At 49.3% G+C, this 25,112-nt stretch overlaps 1 protein-coding gene across 1 annotated transcript in view; it reads left to right on the forward strand.

The window, feature by feature from the left end:
• Positions 1 to 6,698: 6,698 nt before the first annotated feature.
• Positions 6,699 to 25,112, forward strand: part of LOC144949506 (sodium-dependent neutral amino acid transporter B(0)AT3-like) — a 36,536-nt gene continuing 18,122 nt past the window's right edge. The window contains exons 1-6 of the mRNA XM_078879431.1: positions 6,699 to 6,849; positions 9,509 to 9,649; positions 16,079 to 16,216; positions 19,254 to 19,435; positions 19,615 to 19,725; positions 23,596 to 23,708. Coding sequence (XP_078735557.1) covers positions 6,714 to 6,849; positions 9,509 to 9,649; positions 16,079 to 16,216; positions 19,254 to 19,435; positions 19,615 to 19,725; positions 23,596 to 23,708 — 821 coding nt within the window. The 5' untranslated portion in view covers positions 6,699 to 6,713. The remainder of the gene's footprint in view (positions 6,850 to 9,508; positions 9,650 to 16,078; positions 16,217 to 19,253; positions 19,436 to 19,614; positions 19,726 to 23,595; positions 23,709 to 25,112) is intronic.

Below are 25,112 nucleotides of genomic sequence, written 5' to 3' on the forward strand. Positions count from 1 at the left end.
ACTACTACCACCACTCTGTGTGCAACCACCACCACTAATTACTACTACCACCACTCTGTGTGCAACCACCACCACTAACCACTACTACCACCACTCTGTGTTCAACCACCACCACTAACCACTACTACCACCACTCTGTGTTCAACCACCACCACTAACCACTACTACCACCACTCTGTGTTCAACCACCACCACTAACCACTACTACCACCACTCTGTGTTCAACCACCACCACTAACTACTACTACCACCACCACTCTGTGTTCAACCACCACCACTAACCACTACTACCACCACTCTGTGGCGGCCGTCGCCCCCACACCGCCGCTGAGTTTACCCCGTGCCGTGTCCAGGGCTCGGGCAGGGGCGAGGGGCTGAAGGTCACCGCGTGGGGGCGATGTCGTCCACCGGCTGTCAACTCGGACCCACGTCTCACAGAGAGGGCCCTTGGGAGGTTCACCTGCAGCATCGGTTCTGGCGAGCCTGACTCCGCTGCTGATGAGACACTGAATGGCGAAACCAGTCCAGAGTTGTTTACTTGCGTTATACCAACGCTCCTAAATTCATTCTTCTCTCCCAGAAGATGGGCCGTGTGGCTGATGGGATGTGTCAAAAAGAAACGGTTATGGGAAGGATGAATTGTCCACTCATCGATGTTGACTTCTTGGAGTGTCCCAGAAGTGGCAGCCGTGCGAGCCACGTGCACGTCAATTAGTCACGGGGCTAATTGGCTAATTGCTACATTGGAGAGGGTGAAGACACGGGGTGGGGGAGTCGAGCGGGAGGGGTGTTGATGTCACTGATCACACCGTGACCTCACGAGGCACGCATGGAGTGATCATTAACACGGTCGTGCGGAACGCGAGGGTTTGTGAACAGCCGGAACACTGCGGGTTCATAAAGTGTGTGTGTGAGCGTGTGTGTGCTTGTGTGAGTGTGGGGAGCGTGTGTGTGCGTGTGTGAGTGTGTGCTTGCGAAACGTGGACCCCCCTAATGGAACATCTTCGCTGGAGATGTTCCATTAGGATTGTGTGAAGAGCTCACAAATCCTTGAAAGATCTGGACACATTCCCATCGGTGAGCTCCTCCGGCAGGCAAAGCTGCGCTGGCAGGGTCATGTAGCCCGCATGCCCAGCTACCGCATGCCTAAACAGCTTTTGTTCGGCCGGATCGAGGGGGCTAAGCGGGCGCGGCACGGGCTAGAGAAGAGATGGAGTGATGTGTTACAGGAGAATGTGGAGCAGTGGACCTGCCGATGACTGGTACCAGCGGTGTCAAGATCGGCCTCTGTGCAGGAGGCTCGTGAAGGACGCTGCTACTGGGCAGTTGGAAGCAGGCGCCCTCCAACAACAACAGAGGGCGGAGGAGCGACGCTCACAACAACGCGCGGAGCGCCGGGTGGCTAAAGCACAGCAAATTGGCACAGTAAGGGGGCACAGGTGGTGCATCAGCCACTCATCTTAGTCAGTCGACCCGTGGCACCTGCGTCTGCCCGTGACCTCCTGCCAGCGGGCGTTCGACACTTAACGTGGCCTCAAGGTGCACATGGCCTGGCACAAGCGAAGCGTCGTGGTGACGTGACCACCGCTTAGTGGCGAATGGCGGTTGTTGTTGTGTGAGTGTGGAGTGTGGTAGTTTAGCGGTTAGCGCGCTGCGCTTCGAAGTTGGTGACCCGGGTTCGATTCCCGCTCACGGCCAACACCAGTGACGATTATCTGAACTGGTTTGGGCTTCCCCTAGGACGACTCAGGCTCAAATGAGTACCTGGTTTGATGTGTAAACATCGCCGCTAGGGAGACAAATGCAGCCGGGCGTGGTGTTGGCCAACCACCCCCTCGTGTGCTGCGCCGGCCTTTGTAGGTGCTCGCTAACAGCACTTTACCCAACAGTCTGTTCAGGCTATACAGGGGATCTTTGTCTTTGTGTGAGAGTGTGGGCAGTGTGCTTATGATTAGCTCCGGTTTGACAGCAAAGGCGTCACTCCGAATCAGTCGAGCGGCATTATCTTTCATCGACTGAATAATACTGCGTCGGAGCGACCTGGTCTGTCACTCCACATGAAGATTCGGGTCTTCTCGACCACAGTCATGCCCTCCCTTCTCTACGCTTGCGAAACGTGAACCCCTCGAATGAAACATCGACGCCGGTTAGAAACATTCAGGCTGACCTGTCTCCGATCCATCCTGGGTTTAACTTGCAGGCTGGATTGTGGTGAGGATCTCATAAATCCTTGAAGGATCTGAACACAGTCCATCAGTGAGCTCCTCTGACGAGTGAGGCTGGGTCATGTTGCCCGCATGCCCAGCCACCGCGTGCCCAGCCACCGCATACCCAGCTACCGCGTGCCCAGCCACCACATACCCAGCCACCACATACCCAGCCACCGCTTGCCCAGCCACCGCATACCCAGCCACCGCGTGCCCAGCCACCGCGTGTCCAGCTACCGCATACCCAGCCACCGCGTGCCCAAACAGATTTTGCTTGGCCGGATAGAGGGTGCTAAATAGGCGCATCACGGGCCAGAGTTGAGATGGAGCTGATGTGGTACAAGAAGATGTGGAGGAATTTGTAAATGTGGAGTTGTACTTATTATTATTAATCCAGGAGAGCCACGCTGAGTCACAGGATTCGTTTTCAAGAGGCCCCTGCCGCCACATTTGGGTATTTATTTCATAAAGTTTTGAGCCGATTAATGACGAGATGTTGTTGTTGTTGTGTTTGTTATTCACGTGGGGAGGAGGAAAGCGGAGCACGAGGGAGCAGCGCTTTATCCCCGTACAGGTGGAACAGATGGAGATTAGTCCACTCGCCGTACTGCACGGCTCCTCAATGCGCCCCTGTTAGAGGCTATGCGGGGGAACTTTGTTTGTGTATGAGGTGTCTGTGGCATCTCCGTGTGGTGAGTGTATAAACTAAACAATGTTTTATGTTACCAGCTAAGTCCCCACGGTAAGAATATGTAGGGTATGTGTGATGAGTATCAATGTGTGATGAGTAGCTATGTGTGCTCACTATCTGCGGGTGATACGCTGTCAATGTGTTACTGAGTGTGTGCGAAAAGCTGTTAATGTTTGTCGGTCTGTGTGAGAGTGAATGTGTGTGGGTGTGGGGAGCGGTGGCGTAATCGTCAGCGCACTGCACCACGAACCCGGCTACCCGAGTTCTCTTCCAACTCACTACTAACAGTACCCGGGGAGACAAAGGCGGCCGGGCGTGGTGCTGACCACCTACCCCCTCGTGTGCCTTCACAGGTACTACTCGCTAACAGTCCTTGTCTCAACAGTCTGTGGAGGCTATCCGGGGGGCCTTTGTCTTTGTGTTTTTGTGCTGACTGATTTTCTACATTGCCTCGGCCTCCTGCAGCCAGTCACAGCGCATTCACGTCGTCACCGTCATCAGCAAGGAGGTGGCGACATGTTAACTACCTCACCCGCTATACAGGATGTCGTGGGCTCGATCCCTGCTGTATATTTGGAGTGTGCGCGTGTCTCTCTCTCTCCGTGGTCGCCTGGATATTTATCCAGGTCCTCTAAGTCCCCCCCCCAACTCCACATTTAGAATCAACAGCAGGCGTTGAGAGAGATGTCTGGCTGCTGTAACATCTCCACACGATGGCCTTGAGAGATGTTTGACTGCTGTGACATCTCCACACGATGGCGTTGAGAGATGTTTGACTGCTGTAACATCTCCACACGATGGCTTTGAGAGAGATGTTTGACTGCTGTGACATCTCCACACGATTGCCTTGAGAGATGTTTGACTGCTGTGACATCTCCACACGATGGCCTTGAGAGAGATGTTTGACTGCTGTGACATCTCCACACGATGGCCTTGAGAGATGTTTGACTGCTGTGACATCTCCACACGATGGCCTTGAGAGAGATGTTTGACTGCTGTGACATCTCCACACGATGGCCTTGAGAGATGTTTGACTGCTGTGACATCTCCACACGATGGCCTTGAGAGATGTTTGACTGCCGTGACATCTCCACACGATGGCCTTGAGAGATGTTTGACTGCTGTGACATCTCCACACGATGACCTTGAGAGATGTTTGACTGCTGTGACATCTCCACACGATGGCCTTGAGAGATGTTTGACTGCTGTGACATCTCGACACGATGGCGTTGAGAGATGTTTGACTGCTGTGACATCTCCACACGATGGCCTTGAGAGAGATGTTTGACTGCTGTGACATCTCCACACGATGGCCTTGAGAGATGTTTGACTGCCGTGACATCTCCACACGATGGCCTTGAGAGATGTTTGACTGCTGTGACATCTCCACACGATGGCCTTGAGAGATGTTTGACTGCTGTGACATCTCCACACGATGGCCTTGAGAGATGTTTGACTGCTGTGACATCTCCACACGATGGCCTTGAGAGATGTTTGACTGCTGTGACATCTCCACACGATGGCCTTGAGAGATGTTTGACTGCCGTGACATCTCCACACGATGGCCTTGAGAGATGTTTGACTGCTGTGACATCTCCACACGATGGCCTTGAGAGATGTTTGACTGCTTTGACATCTCCACACGATGGCCTTGAGAGATGTTTGACTGCTGTGACATCTCCACACGATGGCCTTGAGAGAGATGTTTGACTGCTGTGACATCTCCACACGATGGCCTTGAGAGATGTTTGACTGCTGTGACATCTCCACACGATGGCCTTGAGAGATGTTTGACTGCTGTGACATCTCCACACGATGACCTTGAGAGATGTTTGACTGCTGTGACATCTCCACACGATGGCCTTGAGAGATGTTTTACTGCTGTGACATCTCCACACGATGACCTTGAGAGATGTTTGACTGCTGTGACATCTCCACACGATGGCCTTGAGAGATGTTTGACTGCTGTGACATCTCGACACGATGGCGTTGAGAGATGTTTGACTGCTGTGACATCTCCACACGATGGTGTTGAGAGATGTTTGACTGCTGTGACATCTCCACACGATGGCCTTGAGAGAGATGTTTGACTGCTGTGACATCTCCACACGATGGTGTTGAGAGATGTTTGACTGCTGTGACATCTCCACACGATGGCCTTGAGAGAGATGTTTGACTGCTGTGACATCTCGACACGATGGCCTTGAGAGATGTTTGACTGCTGTGACATCTCGACACGATGGCCTTGAGAGATGTTTGACTGCTGTGACATCTCCACACGATGGCCTTGAGAGATGTTTGACTGCTGTGACATCTCGACACGATGGTGTTGAGAGATGTTTGACTGCTGTGACATCTCCACACGATGGCCTTGAGAGATGTTTGACTGCTGTGACATCTCCACACGATGGCCTTGAGAGATGTTTGACTGCTGTGACATCTCCACACGATGGCGTTGAGAGATGTTTGACTGCTGTGACATCTCCACACGATGGCCTTGAGAGATGTTTGGCTGCTGTGACATCTCCACACGATGGCGTTGAGAGATGTTTGACTGCTGTGACATCTCCACACGATGGCCTTGAGAGATGTTTGACTGCTGTGACATCTCCACACGATGGCGTTGAGAGATGTTTGACTGCTGTGACATCTCCACACGATGGCCTTGAGAGATGTTTAGCTGCTGTGACATCTCCACACGATGGAGTTTAGAGATGTTTGACTGCTGTAACATCTCCACACGATGGTCTTGAGAGATGTCTGGCTGCTGTGACATCTCGAAACGATGGCCTTGAGAGATGTTTGACTGATGTGACATCTCCACACGATGGCCGTCACGGGGGGGAGAAGAACCGGGTTTTCGAATTCGGTAACAAACTCGGCATTCCAAGAGCCGCAGGTAGCCGCCCGCAGGCATCTCGTCCGTGACCTGCGGGTCGCTTCTGCCGGGGCCTTACCCGGTAAAACAAACTGCACACAGTGAAGTCGCTAACATCATCGCTTCTCGTTCGATCTCCCGGAGCGGCAGGTTGCTGACATCCTTCCCCACGCCTTATCATATTAGCACTTCCGATATAGTACGGCTGGCGACGTACGGTACGAATGAAGTTCAAAATACGTACACTCATAATGTATACAGGTCCAAGCAGAGTCACGGACTACAAGACGTCTCGCCTACAGCGTGGTGGGGTAACGCGTGGGAACTCCCACGTCTTACAAGACGTCTCGTCTACAGCGTGGTGGGGTAACGCGTGGGAACTCCCACGTCTTACAAGACGTCTCGCCTACAGCGCGGAAGAGTAGGCCAAATATAAGCACTCTGCAGGGGCTGTCTATAGCGACCATCGAAATGGCGACGGTCAAACCCTAACCCTTTACCCATTTAGCGTATTATGCAAATGTCGTTCCTTGACCCCCAACCCCCCTCTTATGCAAATGCCCCTCCCCCCACCCCTGCACCTGGGGCTAAGATTCCCCCCCGCCCCCCTCCCCCCACCCCTGCACCTGGGGCTGAGAATCTCCCCGCACTCGAGAGAGCGACCAGTGGGCAGGAGGCGACCCCCTCGCTCGCTCTCTCTGCAGGCGACACAAACACGCGGAGAGTGGGGGTAGCCAGAGAGGTGATAGCGAGAGAGGGGATACTGAGAGAGAGGGGTAGCGAGAGAGGGGATAGCGAGAGAAAGGGGGTAGCGAGAGAGGGGATAGCGAAAGAGGGGATAGCGAGAGAGGGGATACTGAGAGAGAGGGGGTAGCGAGAGAGGGGATAGCGAGAGAGAGAGGGGGTAGTGAGAGAGGGGATACTGAGAGCGGAGGATATGGGGGGCCCCGTGGTGGACGAAGAGCGGCCGCGCTGGGACAACAAGGTGCAGTACATCCTCACCTGCGTGGGCTTCGCCGTCGGACTCGGCAACGTGTGGCGCTTCCCGTACCTGTGCCAGACGTACGGCGGAGGTGAGGCTCTCTCACTCACTCACCTGTGAGACTCACTCACCTCCGTGTGTGAGACTCACTCACTCAGCTGTGAGACTCACTCACTCACCTGTGAGACTCACTCACCTGTGAGACTCACTCACCTCCGTGTGTGAGACTCACTCACTCAGCTGTGAGACTCACTCAACTGTGAGACTCACTCACTGGTGTGACTCACTCACCTGTGAGACTCACTCACCTGTGAGGCTCACTCACCGGTGAGACTCACTCACTCACCGGTGAGACTCACTCACCTGTGAGACTCACTCACTTGTGAGCCTCACTCACCTGTGAGACTCACTCACCTGTGAGACTCACTCACCTGTGTGTGAGACTCACTCACTCACCTGTGAGACTCACTCACCTGTGAGACTCAATCACCTGCGTGTGTGAGACTCACTCACTCACCTGTGAGACTCACTCACTCACCTGTGTGACTCACTCACTCACCCGTGAGACTCACTCACCTGTGTGACTCACTCACTCACCTGTGAGTCTCACTCACCTGTGAGACTCACTCACTCACCTGTGAGACTCACTCACTCACCTGTGAGACTTACTCACCTGTGAGACTCACTCACTCACCTGTGAGACTCACTCACCTGTGAGACTCACTCACTCACCTGTGTGTGTGAGACTCACTCACGTGTGTGTGAGACTCACTCACCTGTGAGACTCACTCACCTGTGAGACTCACTCACTCACCTGTGAGACTCACTCACCTGTGATACTCACTCACCTGTGTGTGAGACTCACTCACTCACCTGTGAGACTCACTCACCTGTGAGACTCACTCACCTGTGAGACTCACTCACCTGTGTGTGAGACTCACTCACTCACCTGTGAGACTCACTCACCTGTGAGACTCACTCACTCACCTGTGAGACTCACTCACCTGTGAGACTCACTCACCTGTGTGTGTGAGACTCACTCACTCACCTGTCAGACTCATTCACCTTCAAGTGTGAGACCGCTCACCTGCGTGATTCTTTGTGTGTTCCACCAACCCCAATCAATTTGTGATTCCGTTTCAGCCCGAATGTAAATGTACATTTCACAGGTAACAGCACCACCACTAGCGGAGCCACATCCACCACCACCATTATTAATCTACCACCACCATCACCACCACAATCATATCATCATCACTATCACCATCACCACCACCATCACCAGCACAATTATATCATCATCACGACCGTCACGACGATCATCACGACCATGACTACCGTCACCACCGTCACCACCAGGCACCACAACCATCACCACCACCATCATTACTACCATCAACACCACCATCATTACGACCATCACCACCAACAACAACCGCCATTCGCCACGAAGTGGCGATGACGTCACCACGACGCTTGTGCCAGGCCATGTGCACCTTGAAGCCACGTGAAATGTCGAACGCCCGCTGGCAGGAGGTCACGGGGCAGACCCAGGTGCCACGGGTCGACTGACTGAGATGACTGAGATGACTGGCTGATGCACCACCTGTGCCCCCTACTGTACCAACTTGCTGTGCTTTAGCCACCCGGCGCTCCGCTCGTTGTTGTGAACGTCGCTCCTTCGCCCTCCGTTGTTGTTGGAGGGCGACTGCCTCCAACTGCCCAGTAGCGTCCTTCACGAGCCTCCTCCACAGAGGCCGATCTTGACACCGCTGGTACGAGTCATAGGCAAGTTCACTCAGCTCCACGTCCTCCTGTACCACATCACTCCATCTCTGCTCTAGTGGTGCTGGTAGTAATGGTTGGTAATGGTGACACAGAACAGCTTAGATCCATGACCCACGGGGTAAAGAGGCGAAATTGTTCACCCACGATTCGCGCTTACAATGTCGACTCCGTGAAAGTAATAATTATTTATCAAAAAGGGCCACGCTGACTTGCATGACTCGTTTTCAGGAGGGTTCTGTCATCACTACTTTTGTTTTTTATTCCATATATTTTCAACCCCAACGAGTGAAGAGTTGTTTTTGTCGTGTTTGTTATTCTCGTGGGGAGGAGAAAAGCGGAGCGCCCAGAGAAACCCCCAAGCCTTGCACGAGGGGGCAACGCTCTATCCCCGTCAAGATGGAGTGAAAAGATGGCGACTAGTCCACTCGCTGTGGAAGCCAGGGCACGGCTCCTCCTCGACGCCCACGGGGAAGGGAGTCTCACCGCCCATCTGTGTGTGCTCCACCAACCCTCGCTGGTGACTCCACAGCGCTGGGTCACAGCGGCCACGGCCTGGCTGAGTTAATGATGATGTCGAGTAAAAGGCGCGGCCCTGCAAGTGTCGGCTCAAACCACTGCCGCGGGAAGAGGCCTTCAGTACGAGAGGGAGCTCTCGAGTGCTCTTTCATGCTGAACAGCAGAGCTCGGAAGAAGACGTGGGAGTTACCCACACCAAGCCTCACCACCACCACCACACTCGGCCTGCCGACGTCTGTGTGTGCGTGTTGAACTTCTTTCGCACCGTGCGTAGGCAGCTGTGCTCATCGGAGGTGCGGATCAAGGACGACGATCTAAACTGTGATGGTAACCATTTTTATCTCTCCGCTCCATCTCCCCAAATCTCTTTCCATCCCCGGCCCCTCCATCTCTCCCATCATCATCCTCCTCCTCGTCGGCCACCTCTGCGCCCCTTCCCCCCACAGGCGCCTTCCTCATCCCCTACCTCATCGCGCTCGTGGTGGAGGGGATCCCGATATTCCACCTCGAGCTGGCCATCGGGCAGCGGCTGCGCAGGGGAAGCGTCGGGGTGTGGAATACCATCCACCCCCTCCTGGGCGGCGTGGGTACGAGACCCCCACTCACTCACTCACCCACCCCACTCGCTTACTCACACCACTCACTCACTCACATCACACTCACTCACTCACTCACACCACTCACCCACCCCACTCGCTCACTCACACCACTCACTCACTCACATCACACTCACACCACTCACTCACTCACTCACATCACACTCACTCACTCACACCACTCACTCACTCACACCACTCGCTCACTCACACCACTCACTCACTCACATCACACTCACTCACTCACACCACTCACCCATCCCACTCGCTCACTCACACCACTCACTCACTCACATCACACTCACACCACTCACTCACACCACTCGCTCACTCACACCACTCACTCACTCACATCACACTCACTCACTCACACCACTCGCTCACTCACACCACTCACCCACCCCACTCGCTCACTCACACCACTCATCCACCCCACTCGCTCACTCACACCACTCACTCACTCACATCACACTCACTCACTCACTCACACCACTCACCCACCCCACTCGCTCACTCACACCACTCACTCACATCACACTCACACCACTCACTCACTCACTCACATCACACTCACTCACTCACACCACTCACTCACTCACACCACTCGCTCACTCACACCACTCACTCACTCACATCACACTCACTCACTCCACTCACTCACACCACTCACTCACTCACATCACACTCACTCACTCCACTCACTCACTCACACCACTCACTCACTCACACCACTCACTCACTCACATCAAACTCACTCACTCACTCACACCACTCACCCACCCCACTCGCTCACTAACACCACTCACTCACTCACATCACACTCACTCACCCCACTCACTCACATCACACTCACATCACACTCACTCACTCACACCACTCACTCACACCACTCACTCACACCACTCACTCACCCCACTCACTCACACCACACTCACTCACTCACCCTACTCAGTTACACCACTCACTCACACCACTCACTCACTAACACCACTCACATCACACTCACAGCACTCACTCACCCCACTCACTCACCCCACTCACTCACTCACTCACACCACACTCACTCACACCACTCACTCACCCCACTCGCTCACTCACCCCACTCACTCACTCACATCACACTCACTCACCCCACTCGCTCACTCACACCACACTCACTCACACCACTCACTCACCCCACTCACTCACTCACATCACACTCACTCACCCCACTCACTCACTTACACCACTCACTCACCCCACTCACTCACACCACACTCACTCACACCACTCACTCACCCCACTCGCTCACTCACACCACTCACTCACTCACAACACTCACTCACCCCACTCACTTACACCACTCACTCACACCACTCACTCTACTCACACCCTCACTCACTCACACCACTCACTCACTCACTCACACCACTCACTCTCTCACACCACTCACTCACATCACCCTCACAGCACTCACTCACCCCACTCACTCACCCCACTCACTCACTCACACCACACTCACTCACCCCACTCACTCACACCACTCACTCACACCACTCACTCCACTCACACCACTCACTCCACTCACACCACTCACTCACCCCACTCACTCACCCCACTAACTCACACCACACTCACTCACCCCACTCACTTACACCACTCAATCACATCACACTCACTCACCCAATTCACTCACTCACACCACTCACTCACCCCACTCACTCACACCACACTCACTCACCACACTCACTTACACCACTCACTCACACCACTCACTCAGACCACTCACTCCACTCACACCCTTACTCACTCACACCTCTCACTCACACCACTTACTCACACCACTCACTCACACCACTCACTCACACCACTCACTCACACCACTCATTCACTTACCCACTCCACTCACACCTTTACTCACACCACTCAGTCACTCACACCACTCACTCACACCACTCACTCACTCACCACTCACACACACCACTCACTCACCCACTCACTCACACCACTCACCACTCGCTAACCCCACTCACTCACACCACACTCACTCACACCACCTCACACCACTCACTCACACCACACTCACTCACCCCACTCACTCACACCACACTCACTCACACCACTCACTCACACCACACACACCCCACTCACTCACACAACTCACTCACACCACTCACTCAGACCACTCACACACCACACACTCACCACGACACACAGAGAACCACACACTCACCACGACACACACAGAAACACACACTCACCCTGATACACACTCACGACGACACACACAGAACCACACACTCACCACGATACACTCACCACGACACACACTCACCCTGACACACACTCGCCACGACACACACAGAAACACACACTCACCAGGCCACACACTCACCACGCCACAGTTACTCGCCATGCGTGGTGGTAGTCTGACTGCGTCCCCAGGCGAGAGCTCGTGAGATGGTGATGAGGAGGAGGAGAGCAGTCAAAGCTGCAGAGTGCCCCCCGGGGGGCTGTCACCAAAATAACAAAAGGCGAAGTGAAGAAGAAAAAACCAAGAAAGTCAAACCAAGAAAGTAAAACCGAGAAAGTAAAACCAAGAAAGAAAAACCAAGAAAGTTAAACCAAGAAAGTTAAACCAAGAAAGTTAAACCAAGAAAGTAAACCAAGAAAGCTAAACCAAGAAAGTTAAACCAAGAAAGTAAAACCAAGAAAGTTAAACCAAGAAAGTTAAACCGAGAAAGTAAAACCGAGAAAGTAAAACCAAGAAAGTTAAACCAAGAAAGTTAAACCAAGAAAGTAAACCAAGAAAGTTAAACCAAGAAAGTTAAACCAAGAAAGTTAAACCAAGAAAGTTAAACCAAGAAAGTAAACCAAGAAAGTAAACCGAGAAAGTAAAACCAAGAAAGTTAAACCAAGAAAGTAAAACCAAGAAAGTAAAACCGAGAAAGTAAAACCAAGAAAGAAAATAACAAAAGGCGAAGTGAAGAAAGAAAAACCAAGAAAGTCAAACCAACAAAGTAAAACCGAGAAAGTAAAACCAAGAAAGTTAAACCAAGAAAGTTAAACCAAGAAAGTTAAACCAAGAAAGAAAAACCAAGAAAGTTAAACTAAGAAAGTTAAACCAAGAAAGTAAACCAAGAAAGTTAAACCAAGAAAGTTAAACCAAGAAAGTAAAACCAAGAAAGTTAAACCAAGAAAGTTAAACCGAGAAAGTAAAACCGAGAAAGTAAAACCGAGAAAGTAAAACCAAGAAAGTTAAACCAAGAAAGTTAAACCAAGAAAGTAAACCAAGAAAGTTAAACCAAGAAAGTTAAACCAAGAAAGTTAAACCAAGAAAGTTAAACCAAGAAAGTAAACCAAGAAAGTAAACCGAGAAAGTAAAACCAAGAAAGTAAAACCAAGAAAGTAAAACCAAGAAAGTAAAACCGAGAAAGTAAAACCAAGAAAGAAAATAACAAAAGGCGAAGTGAAGAAAGAAAAACCAAGAAAGTTAAACCAAGAAAGTAAACCAAGAAAGTAAAACCAAGAAAGTTAAACCAAGAAAGTTAAACCAAGAAAGTTAAACCAAGAAAGTAAAACCGAGAAAGAAAAACCAAGAAAGTAAAACCAAGAAAGTTAAACCAAGAAAGTTAAACCAAGAAAGTTAAACCAAGAAAGTAAACCAAGAAAGTTAAACCAAGAAAGTTAAACCAAGAAAGTTAAACCAAGAAAGTTAAACCAAGAAAGTAAACCAAGAAAGTAAACCGAGAAAGTAAAACCAAGAATATTAAACCAAGAAAGTAAAACCAAGAAAGTAAAACCGAGAAAGTAAAACCAAGAAAGAAAATAACAAAAGGCGAAGTGAAGAAAGAAAAACCAAGAAAGTCAAACCAACAAAGTAAAACCGAGAAAGTAAAACCAAGAAAGTTAAACCAAGAAAGTTAAACCAAGAAAGTTAAACCAAGAAAGAAAAACCAAGAAAGTTAAACCAAGAAAGTTAAACCAAGAAAGTAAACCAAGAAAGTTAAACCAAGAAAGTTAAACCAAGAAAGTAAAACCAAGAAAGTTAAACCAAGAAAGTTAAACCGAGAAAGTAAAACCGAGAAAGTTAAACCGAGAAAGTAAAACCAAGAAAGTTAAACCAAGAAAGTTAAACCAAGAAAGTAAACCAAGAAAGTTAAACCAAGAAAGTTAAACCAAGAAAGTTAAACCAAGAAAGTTAAACCAAGAAAGTAAACCAAGAAAGTAAAACCAAGAAAGTAAAACCGAGAAAGTAAAACCAAGAAAGAAAATAACAAAAGGCGAAGTGAAGAAAGAAAAACCAAGAAAGTTAAACCAAGAAAGTAAACCAAGAAAGTAAAACCAAGAAAGTTAAACCAAGAAAGTTAAACCAAGAAAGTTAAACCAAGAAAGTAAAACCGAGAAAGAAAAACCAAGAAAGTAAAACCAAGAAAGTTAAACCAAGAAAGTTAAACCAAGAAAGTTAAACCAAGAAAGTAAAACCAAGAAAGTTAAACCAAGAAAGTTAAACCAAGAAAGTTAAACCAAGAAAGTAAAACCAAGAAAGTTAAACCAAGAAAGTTAAACCAAGAAAGTTAAACCAAGAAAGTTAAACCAAGAAAGTAAACCAAGAAAGTAAACCGAGAAAGTAAAACCAAGAAAGTAAAACCAAGAAAGTTAAACCAAGAAAGTTAAACCAAGAAAGTTAAACCAAGAAAGTTAAACCAAAAAAGTTAAACCAAGAAAGTTAAACCAAGAAAGTTAAACCAAGAAAGTTAAACCGAGAAAGTAAAACCAAGAAAGTAAAACCAAGAAAGTAAAACCAAGAAAGTAAAACCAAGAAAGTAAAACCAAGAAAGTAGACCAAGAAAGTTAAACCAAGAAAGTAAAACCAAGAAAGTTAAACCAAGAAAGTTAAACCAAGAAAGTTAAACCAAGAAAGTTAAACCAAGAAAGTTAAACCGAGAAAGTTAAACCGAGAAAGTAAAACCAAGAAAGTAAAACCAAGAAAGTTAAACCAAGAAAGTTAAACCAAGAAAGTAAACCAAGAAAGTAAACCAAGAAAGTAAAACTGAGAAAGTAAACCAAGAAAGTAAAACCGAGAAAGTAAAACCAAGAAAGTTAAACCAAGAAAGTAAAACCAAGAAAGTAAAACCAAGAAAGTTAAACCAAGAAAGTTAAACCAAGAAAGTAAACCAAGAAAGTAAACCGAGAAAGTAAAACCAAGAAAGTAAAACCAAGAAAGTAAACCAAGAAAGTAAAACCAAGAAAGTTAAACCAAGAAAGTAAAACCGAGAAAGTTAAACCAAGAAAGTTAAACCAAGAAAGTAAAACCGAGAAAGTTAAACCAAGAAAGTTAAACCAAGAAAGTAAAACCAAGAAAGTAAAACCAAGAAAGTTAAACCAAGAAAGTAAAACCAAGAAAGTTAAACCAAGAAAGTAAACCAAGAAAGTAAAACTGAGAAAGTAAACCAAGAAAGTAAACCGAGAAAGTAAAACCAAGAAAGTAAAACCAAGAAAGTTAAACCAAGAAAGTTAAACCAAGAAAGTAAAACCAAGAAAGTAAAACCAAGAAAGTAAACCAAGAAAGTAAACCAAGAAAGTAAAACTGAGAAAGTAAACCAAGAAAGTAAACCGAGAAAGTAAAACCAAGAAAGTAAAACCAAGAAAGTTAAACCAAGAAAGTTAAACCAAGAAAGTAAAACCAAGAAAGTAAAACCAAGAAAGTAAAACCAAGAAAGTTAAACCAAGAAAGTTAAACCAAGAAAGTTAAACCAAGAAAGTAAACCAAGAAAGTAAACCGAGAAAGTAAAACCAAGAAAGTTAAACCAAGAAAGTTAAACCAAGAAAGTAAAACCAAGAAAGTAAAACCAAGAAAGTTAAACCAAGAAAGTAAAACCAAGAAAGTTAAACCAAGAAAGTAAACCAAGAAAGTTAAACCAAGAAAGTTAAACCAAGAAAGTTAAACCAAGAAAGTTAAACCAAGAAAGTTAAACCAAGAAAGTAAACCAAGAAAGTAAACCGAGAAAGTAAAACCAAGAAAGTAAAACCAAGAAAGTTAAACCAAGAAAGTTAAACCAAGAAAGTAAAACCAAGAAAGTAAAACCAAGAAAGTTAAACCAAGAAAGTTAAACCAAGAAAGTTAAACCAAGAAAGTTAAACCAAGAAAGTTAAACCAAGAAAGTTAAACCAAGAAAGTAAACCGAGAAAGTAAAACCAAGAAAGTAAAACCAAGAAAGTTAAACCAAGAAAGTTAAACCAAGAAAGTAAACCAAGAAAGTAAACCGAGAAAGTTAAACCAAGAAAGTAAAACCAAGAAAGTAAAACCAAGAAAGTAAAACCAAGAAAGTAAAACCGAGAAAGTCAAACCAAGAAAGTAAAACCAAGAAAAGTACGCGTACTGTGTGCTGTGTTCCCTATGTGCTGTGTGCCCGATGTGCTGTGTGTGCCGTGCGCTAGGGGTGGCGTCCATGCTGGTGTCGTTTCTGGTCGGTCTCTACTACAACACCATCCTCGCCTGGGTGATGTGGTACTTCTTCAACTCGTTCCAGGAGCCGCTCCCCTGGAAACACTGCCCCCTCAACCAGAACCAAACCGGTAACCACATCATCGACATCATTGGCATCATCAACATCATCGACATCGTCATTATCAACATGAACGACATCATCATTCTCAACATCATCGACATGAACATAATCATCGACATCATCATTTTCATCATTATCGCCAACATTATTATAACATCAACAGCGAGAGTGGTGGCGCAGTGATTAGCTGCGCTCTGAACCCGGCCAACACCAGTGGTGATTGTGTCAACCGGTCCTGGGCTTCCCCTAGGTTGACTCAACCTTAAATGAGGACCCGGTGCCGTGTGTAAACATCGGCACTGTGGACACAAAGGCGGCCGGGCGTGGTGCTGGCCACCCACCATCCTTGCATGCCTTACCAGGCCTTACCAGTCTTTATAAGTGTAATAAGACTCTTTTAGATGACTTCTGGAATCCGTCTTTTATTCACTTTGGGTTACATCTACGTCACGCTGCTGATAGACAACGTGAAGGGACAGATAGACCGAGAGAGACGCACTGCCACGTGGCAACTCGGAGCCCCGCTCTCGCGTGGCTCCTTCCTCCATTGGTTCCCGTTCTGACCACGTGTCGTTCCTCTCTACCCCTATTTAATCCCCGGGTCACGTGGTACGCTTCAGCCAATCCTCGTTAGCCTGCGTCGAATCTTCCAGGCTCCCTCGTCAGCTCCCGGGACCACGCCCCTGATTCATCTCCCCATTGGCTGAGGCCAAAGCCAGCAGAACCAATCTCCATTGCTGTCACCCTTCCATCACGTCAGGGCCATGCCCCCAGGCTTCCCCCCATTGGCTGTAAACCAGGACCGGCAGAGCCAATCACCATGACAAGGTGTGATACGTCAGTGAGCCGGATATATTCTCATATTACATAAGTGTAGTGACGTGGAATGAGTCACTGGAGCGCGTGTCGTTGGGAGATTGGGAGACATCGGTGAGCTCCTTCGGTCGGCGAGGCTGCCTTGGTTGGGTCATGTAGCCCGTATGCCCAGCCACCGCATGTCCAAGCAGCTTCTGTTTGGCAGCATAGAGGGGGCTAAATAGGCACGCATGGGCTGGAGAAGAGATGGATTGATGCGGTATAAGAGGATGTGGAGCTGAGTGGACTTGCCAATGACCGATACCAGTAGTTGCTGCAGGGAAAATTTCGATAAAATGTAATGTGTAATGACTTATTTTTAGTAGCTCAGCTTATTGGAGATTATATATTGATTCTTTGGTTCTTTTCGGTTAAGTCACGTCTAAAAATAAAATAATAAATTAAAATAACATATTACGACGTTTCGATTGCAACACAAGCAATCATCATCAGGTATAAAAGAAATAGCAACAAAAAATCTAACTAGAAAACTATAGACAGACATACAAGCAGACAGACATCACAACGGCACACAGAGAGAGGACACACATCGGCACAAAGAGAGGGGTTGTCTCTATGACGGTCCCTTAAATATAGAGAGGGGGGGCCAGAACGGAGAGAGGGAGGGGGCAGAGAGAATTAGCATATCAATGAGTGTACGCCAACGTACTGCTGCTGCAAGTAAGATGACAATGTGGAACGCGCACGCAAAATTGAAAACTAGGAGACAGGCACACGAAAATTAAATAACCCAGCAAAATATCGAAATGTGATGTAATACAACACAGAGAGTCGGTTAACACACAATTAACGCATAGCCTGGTTGATTACGTGTTTCAAAATTTGCTAAGTTAGAATTTTAAGTGTGAAAATTCCAAAGAGAGGACACAGGCAGAGAGAACAAATAGCCAGAAAGAAGTATATTGACGATATTGATGCAGTTTACATTTTAGTTTTTTATCGGTTCACTATATGATAGTCATTATATAGTGTATTGTATACCCAGCTACTTAATGTGAATAGCTCAGCTTATTGGATAATATATTGAGTACATTGATTATATTGATGTAGTTTATATTTAGTTCTTTCACATCGGTTTATTGTATGATAGTGGGTGGTTGCAGTTCTTTAGCGTCAATATACTAAATGCCGCTGTTGATATGTAAACTCTGACTTTAACATAGCCACTTCCGTGACCAGTTACATGCTAATTCCTCACATTAACATCATGCTAATCTCCCAGTTACATGCCAATTTCTGACTTTAACATCCTGCCAATTCTCTCACATTAACCCAGCTTATTCAATGCTAAATTCTTCTGTTGATATGAAAACTCCTTTGTCAAGGCGCTCTTCTCCTCCCACCCAGCTTAAAATACGCTGCCAAGCTTAGCAGTGTTCATTGGAGCGCTGTCTTTCAGACAGCTCTGTCTTCACCTGAGGACGGCTGCTTGTGTTGTGGCCGAAACGTCGTGAGAATTTTATTTTATTATGTTTTATTTGTATTATTTTATTATTTCCCTTCTACGTGACTTTACCGAAAGAACCAAGAAGATGCTGCTGGGAAGTTTGAAGCAGTTACCCTACAGCAACAACGGATGGCAAAGGAGCGACGCTCACAACGACGAGCGGAGCACCGGGCCGATAAAACGCAGCAAGTTGGCACAGTGGGGAGCACAGGTGGTGCATTGGCCACTAATCTCAGTCAGTCAACCCTGAGTCTGTCTTGTGACCTACTGCTAGCGGGTCTTCGACACTTCACGTGGCCTTAAAGTGCACTTAGCCTGGCACAAGCGTTGTCGTGACGTCGCCACTTAGTGGAAAACGGCAGTTGTTGTGTGTGTGTGGTTGTTGAGTGTGTGGTTGTTGAGTGTGTGGTTGCTGTATGTAGTTGTTGTGCTTGTTGTTGTATGTGTGGTTGTTGAGTGTGTGATTGTTGTTGTCTGTGTGATTATTTAGTGTGTGGTTGCTGTATGTGTGGTTGTTGTGGTTGTTGTACGTGTGGTTGTTGAGTGTGTGGTTGTTGTATGTTGTGTGGTTGTTATACTTGTTGTATGTTGTGTGGTTGTTGTGCTTGTTGTTGTATGTTGTGTGGTTGTTGAGTGTGGTTGTATGTTGTGTGGTTGTTGTTGTTGAGTGTGTGGTTGTTGTTGTTGAGTGTGTGGTTGTTGTTGTTGTTGTGTGGCACAGGGTATGTGAGTGAGTGCGCCGACAGCTCCCCCGTGGACTACTTCTGGTACCGCGAGACGCTCAACATCAGCCCCAGCGTGGAGGAGAGCGGCGTGCCCCAGTGGTGGGTGGTGCTGTGCCACGTGGCCGCCTGGTCCATCGTCTACGTGTGCACCATCCGGGGCATCGAGACCTCGGGCAAGGTGCGGGGGGAGGGGGGGGAGGTGATGATGACGATGTCGATGATGATGTTTTTGATGGTGACGATGTTGATAAAGATGATGCTCGTGATGATGATGTCTGTGATAATGACGATGTCGATGATGACGATGACGATTTTGATGATTTCCTGGTGATGATGACGATGTTGATGATGTGCCAGGCCGTCTACGTCACCGCTACCTTCCCCTACCTCGTCATCTTCATCTTCCTGGTGCGTGGACTCACGCTCGAGGGGGCAACCGACGGACTCGTCTACCTCTTCACTCCTGACGTGAGACTCCTCACCTCATCCTCACCATCATCTCACCTCATCAACTCCTCACTACCTGCCACTACCTCTTCAGCACCACCTGACCTACTCACCTCTTCACAACCTCACCTACTCACAAACTCCTCAACTTCCTGACACTGCTTCTACTCACCACCACCTCCTCACGCCTCAACCACCTGACACTGCTTCTACTCACCACCACCTCCTCACTCCTCAACCTCCTGACACCGCTTCTACTCACCACCACCTCGTCACTCCTCAACCTCCTGACACTGCTTCTACTCACCACCACCTCCTCACGACTCAACCTCCTGACACTGCTTCTACTCACCACCACCTCCTCTCGCCTCAACCTCCTGACACTGCTTCTACTCACCACCACCTCCTCACGCCTCAACCTCCTGACACTGCTTCTAATCACCACCACCTCCTCACGCCTCAACCTCCTGACACTGCTTCTACTCACCACCACCTCCTCACGCCTCAACCTCCTGACACTGCTTCTAATCACCACCACCTCCTCACGTCTCAACCTCCTGACACTGCTTCTACACACCACCACCTCCTCACGCCTCAACCTCCTGACACTGCTTCTAATCACCACCACCTCCTCACGCCTCAACCTCCTGACACTGCTTCTAATCACCACCACCTCCTCACGTCTCAACCTCCTGACACTGCTTCTACTCACCACCACCTCCTCACGTCTCAACCTCCTGACACTGCTTCTACTCACCACCACCTCCTCACGTCTCAACCTCCTGACACTGCTTCTACTCACCACCACCTCGTCACTCCTCAACCTCCTGACACCGCTTCTACTCACCACCACCTCCTCACGCCTCAACCTCCTGAAACTGCTTCTACTCACCACCACCTCCTACCTCCTCAACCTCCTGACACCGCTTCTACTCACCACCACCTCCTCACGCCTCAACCTCCTGAAACTGCTTCTACTCACCACCACCTCCTCATGCCTCAACCTCCTGACACCGCTTCTACTCACCACCACCTCCTCACGCCTCAACCTCCTGAAACTGCTTCTACTCACTACTACCTCCTACCTCCTCAACCTCCTGACACTGCTTCTACTCACCACCACCTCCTCACGTCTCAACCTCCTGACACTGCTTCTGCTCACCACCACCTCGTCACTCCTCAACCTCCTGACACCGCTTCTACTCACCACCACCTCCTCACGCCTCAACCTCCTGACACTGCTTCTACTCACCACCACCTCCTCACTCCTCAACCTCCTGACACTGCTTCTACTCACCACCTTCTCCTCACGCTTCAACCTCCTGACACTGCTTCTACTCACCACCACCTCCTCACGCCTCAACCTCCTGACACCGCTTCTACTCACCACCACCTCCTCATGACTCAATCTCTTCACAGGGACGTGAGACTCACCGGTGACTCAAAACAAAGTCAAAGATCCGCCGTATAACCTTTAACACTGTTAGGGAAAGTGCTGTTCGCGAGCACCTATAAAGGCCAGAACTGTACACGTGGGGGTGGGTGGTTCAGCACCACGCCTGGCCGCCTTTGTCTCTCCAGTAGCGATGTTTACACGCCACACCGGGTACTCGTTTGAGGTTGAGTCGACCTAGGAGAGGCCCAGGACCATTTAATCTATTCGTCACTGGTGTTGGTGGCTGTGAGTGAGAATAGAACTCAGGTCGCCAGGTTCGTAGTGCATCACGTTAGCCACGATGCCAGCGGCTCTCAACCGGGGGTGCGCGGCGGGCCCCTAGGGGTACGCGGCAATGTCCCCGTGGGCACGTGAGGTGATTTAAAAACGTGTGAAATTATACCATACGTGAGAGTCATTGGTGATTAATCATGTGTGAATCTGCCAATATAAAATAACTGCGATAAAATGTAAATCCACATGGTAACCTAAAACGAGATAAAAGACCTTTCTAAATGTATCGATCGTTAACAATGTGGGCTACCAGCAGAACCAGCAAGCCCCTAAACGGTCCGTCGCGCGTGCAGAGCATCCGTTGAATTTTGTTTTATTCGTTTGCAGTTACTAATTCATAACATTTATTTGTCAGAACCACGTGGGATCAGGCAAGGGGTGGGGGTGTAACTCAATTGAAACTAAATTCAACAAGGGAGGTAACTTCCAGATTTGAAGCTTTCGTGACTGCAAGGATTCATATTCTTAGGTTTTTTCGGTAAAGTCACGTAGGTAAAAAATTAAAATTAATAAAAGTAAAATAAAAATAAAATAAAAATCACGACGTTTCGGAGGCAACACAAGCTTCCGTCTTCAGGTGGAACCATCACAGCACGATAGCTGCATCAAGTAATAGAAATTCCAAGAAAACAGTCCTTGTATATATACTGGTTGAGGGTGGGAGGAGCCAAGGTAGGCCTTGAATATTAGTATTGTAAGGTTTATTAATTTTAATTTAAAATTTTTACCTACGTGACTTTACCGAAAAAACCTAAGAATAAGGGGGGGTAACACAGTTGCCAACAAAGGTTGAGAAGCACTGCTCTCTCCACCAGTCACCACAGCAGACCCTCACCACAGCAGACCCTCACCACAGCAGACACTCACCACAGCAGACCCTCACCACAGCAGACCCTCACCACAGCAGACCCTCACCACAGCAGACACTCACCACAGCAGACACTCACCACAGCAGACACTCACCACAGCAGACCCTCACCACAGCAGACACTCACCACAGCAGACCCTCACCAGAGCAGACCCTCACCACAGCAAACACTCACCACAGCAGACCCTCACCACAGCAGACCCTCACCACAGCAGACACTCACCACAGCAGACCCTCACCACAGCATACCCTCACCACAGCAGACACTCACCACAGCAGACCCTCACCAGAGCAGACCCTCACCACAGCAGACACTCACCACAGCAGACCCTCACCACAGCAGACCCTCACCACAGCAGACCCTCACCACAGCAGACCCTCACCACAGCAGACACTCACCACAGCAGACACTCACCACAGCAAACCCTCACCACAGCAGACCCTCACCACAGCAGACGCTCACCACAGCAGACCCTCACCACAGCAGACCCTCACCACAGCAGACCCTCACCACAGCAGACCCTCACCACAGCAGACCCTCACCACAGCAGACCCTCACCACAGCAGACGCTCACCACAGCAGACGCTCACCACAGCAAACCCTCACCACAGCATACCCTCACCACAGCAGACCCTCACCACAGCAGACACTCACCACAGCAGACCCTCACCACAGCAGACCCTCACCACAGCAGACCCTCACCACAGCAGACCCTCACCACAGCAGACCCTCACCACAGCAGACCCTCACCACAGCAGACCCTCACCACAGCAGACGCTCACCACAGCAGACGCTCACCACAGCAAACCCTCACCACAGCAGACCCTCACCACAGCAGACCCTCACCACAGCAGACCCTCACCACAGCAGACCCTCACCACAGCAGACGCTCACCACAGCAGACGCTCACCACAGCAAACCCTCACCACAGCATACCCTCACCACAGCAGACCCTCACCACAGCAGACCCTCACCACAGCAGACCCTCACCACAGCAGACCCTCACCAAAGCAGACCCTCACCACAGCAGACCCTCACCACAGCAGACGCTCACCACAGCAGACGCTCACCACAGCAAACCCTCACCACAGCATACCCTCACCACAGCAGACCCTCACCACAGCAGACACTCACCACAGCAGACCCTCACCACAGCAGACCCTCACCACAGCAGACCCTCACCACAGCAGACCCTCACCACAGCAGACCCTCACCACAGCAGACCCTCACCACAGCAGACCCTCACCACAGCAGACCCTCACCACAGCCTCCACCGCCCTGCCCCCACCCCAGCTCGAGGTCCTTAAGAACCCCAAGGTTTGGCTGGACGCCTCCACCCAGATCTTCTACTCGCTCTCGCTGGCGTTCGGCGGTCTCATCGCCTTCTCCAGCTACAACCCCATCCGGTGTGGACAAACACAGACAACCCTCCAACACACACACACACACAACCCTCCAACACACACACACACAAGCCTCCAATACACACACAATCCTCCAACACGCACAATTCTCCAACACACACACACAACCCTCCAACACACACACACACACACAACCCTCCAACACACACACACACACAACCCTCCAACACACACACACAACCCTCCAACACACACAATCCTCCAACACACACACACACAACCCTCCAACACACACACACACACAACCCTCCAACACACACACACAACCCTCCAACACACACACAACCCTCCAACACACACACAACCCTCCAACACACACACAATCCTCCAACACACACACACAATCCTCCAACACACACACACACAACCCTCCAACACACACACAATCCTCCAACACACACACAACCCTCCAACACACACACACAGAACCCTCCAACACACACACACACACAACCCTCCAACACACACACACATACACACACAACCCTCCAACACACACAATCCTCCAACACACACACAACCCTCCAACACACACACACACAACCCTCCAACACACACACACACAACCCTCCAACACACACACACACACAACCCTCCAACACACACAATCCACCAACACACACACACAACCCTCCAACACACACACAACCCTCCAACACACACACACACAACCCTCCAACACACACAATCCTCCAACACACACACACACACAACCCTCCAACACACACTCAATCCTCCAACACACACACACAATCCTCCAACACACACACACACAACCCTCCAACACACACACACAACCCTCCAACACACACACAATCCTCCAACACACACACACACACAATCCTCCAACACACACACAACCCTCCAACATACACACAATCCTCCAACACACACACACACACAATCCTCCAACACACACACACACACACACAACCCTCCAACACACACAACCCTCCAACACACACACAATCCTCCAACACACACACACACACAACCCTCCAACACACACACACACAACCCTCCAACACACACACAATCCTCCAACACACATACACACACTCAACCCTCCAACACACACACACACAACCCTCCAACACACACGCACAATCCTCCAACACACACACACACAACCCTCCAACACAGACACACACAACCCTCCAACATACACACAATCCTCCAACGCACACACACACACAACCCTTCAACACACATACACACACAATCCTCCAACATACACACACACAACCCTCCAACACACACACAACCCTCCAACACACACACACACAACCCTCCAACACACACACACAACCCTCCAACACACACACAACCCTCCAACACACACACAATCCTCCAACACACACACACACAACTCTCCAACACACACAC

This window comes from Lampetra fluviatilis, chromosome 54 (genome assembly GCF_964198595.1).
Source record: "Lampetra fluviatilis chromosome 54, kcLamFluv1.1, whole genome shotgun sequence".
Classification (NCBI taxonomy): Eukaryota; Metazoa; Chordata; class Hyperoartia; order Petromyzontiformes; family Petromyzontidae; genus Lampetra; species Lampetra fluviatilis.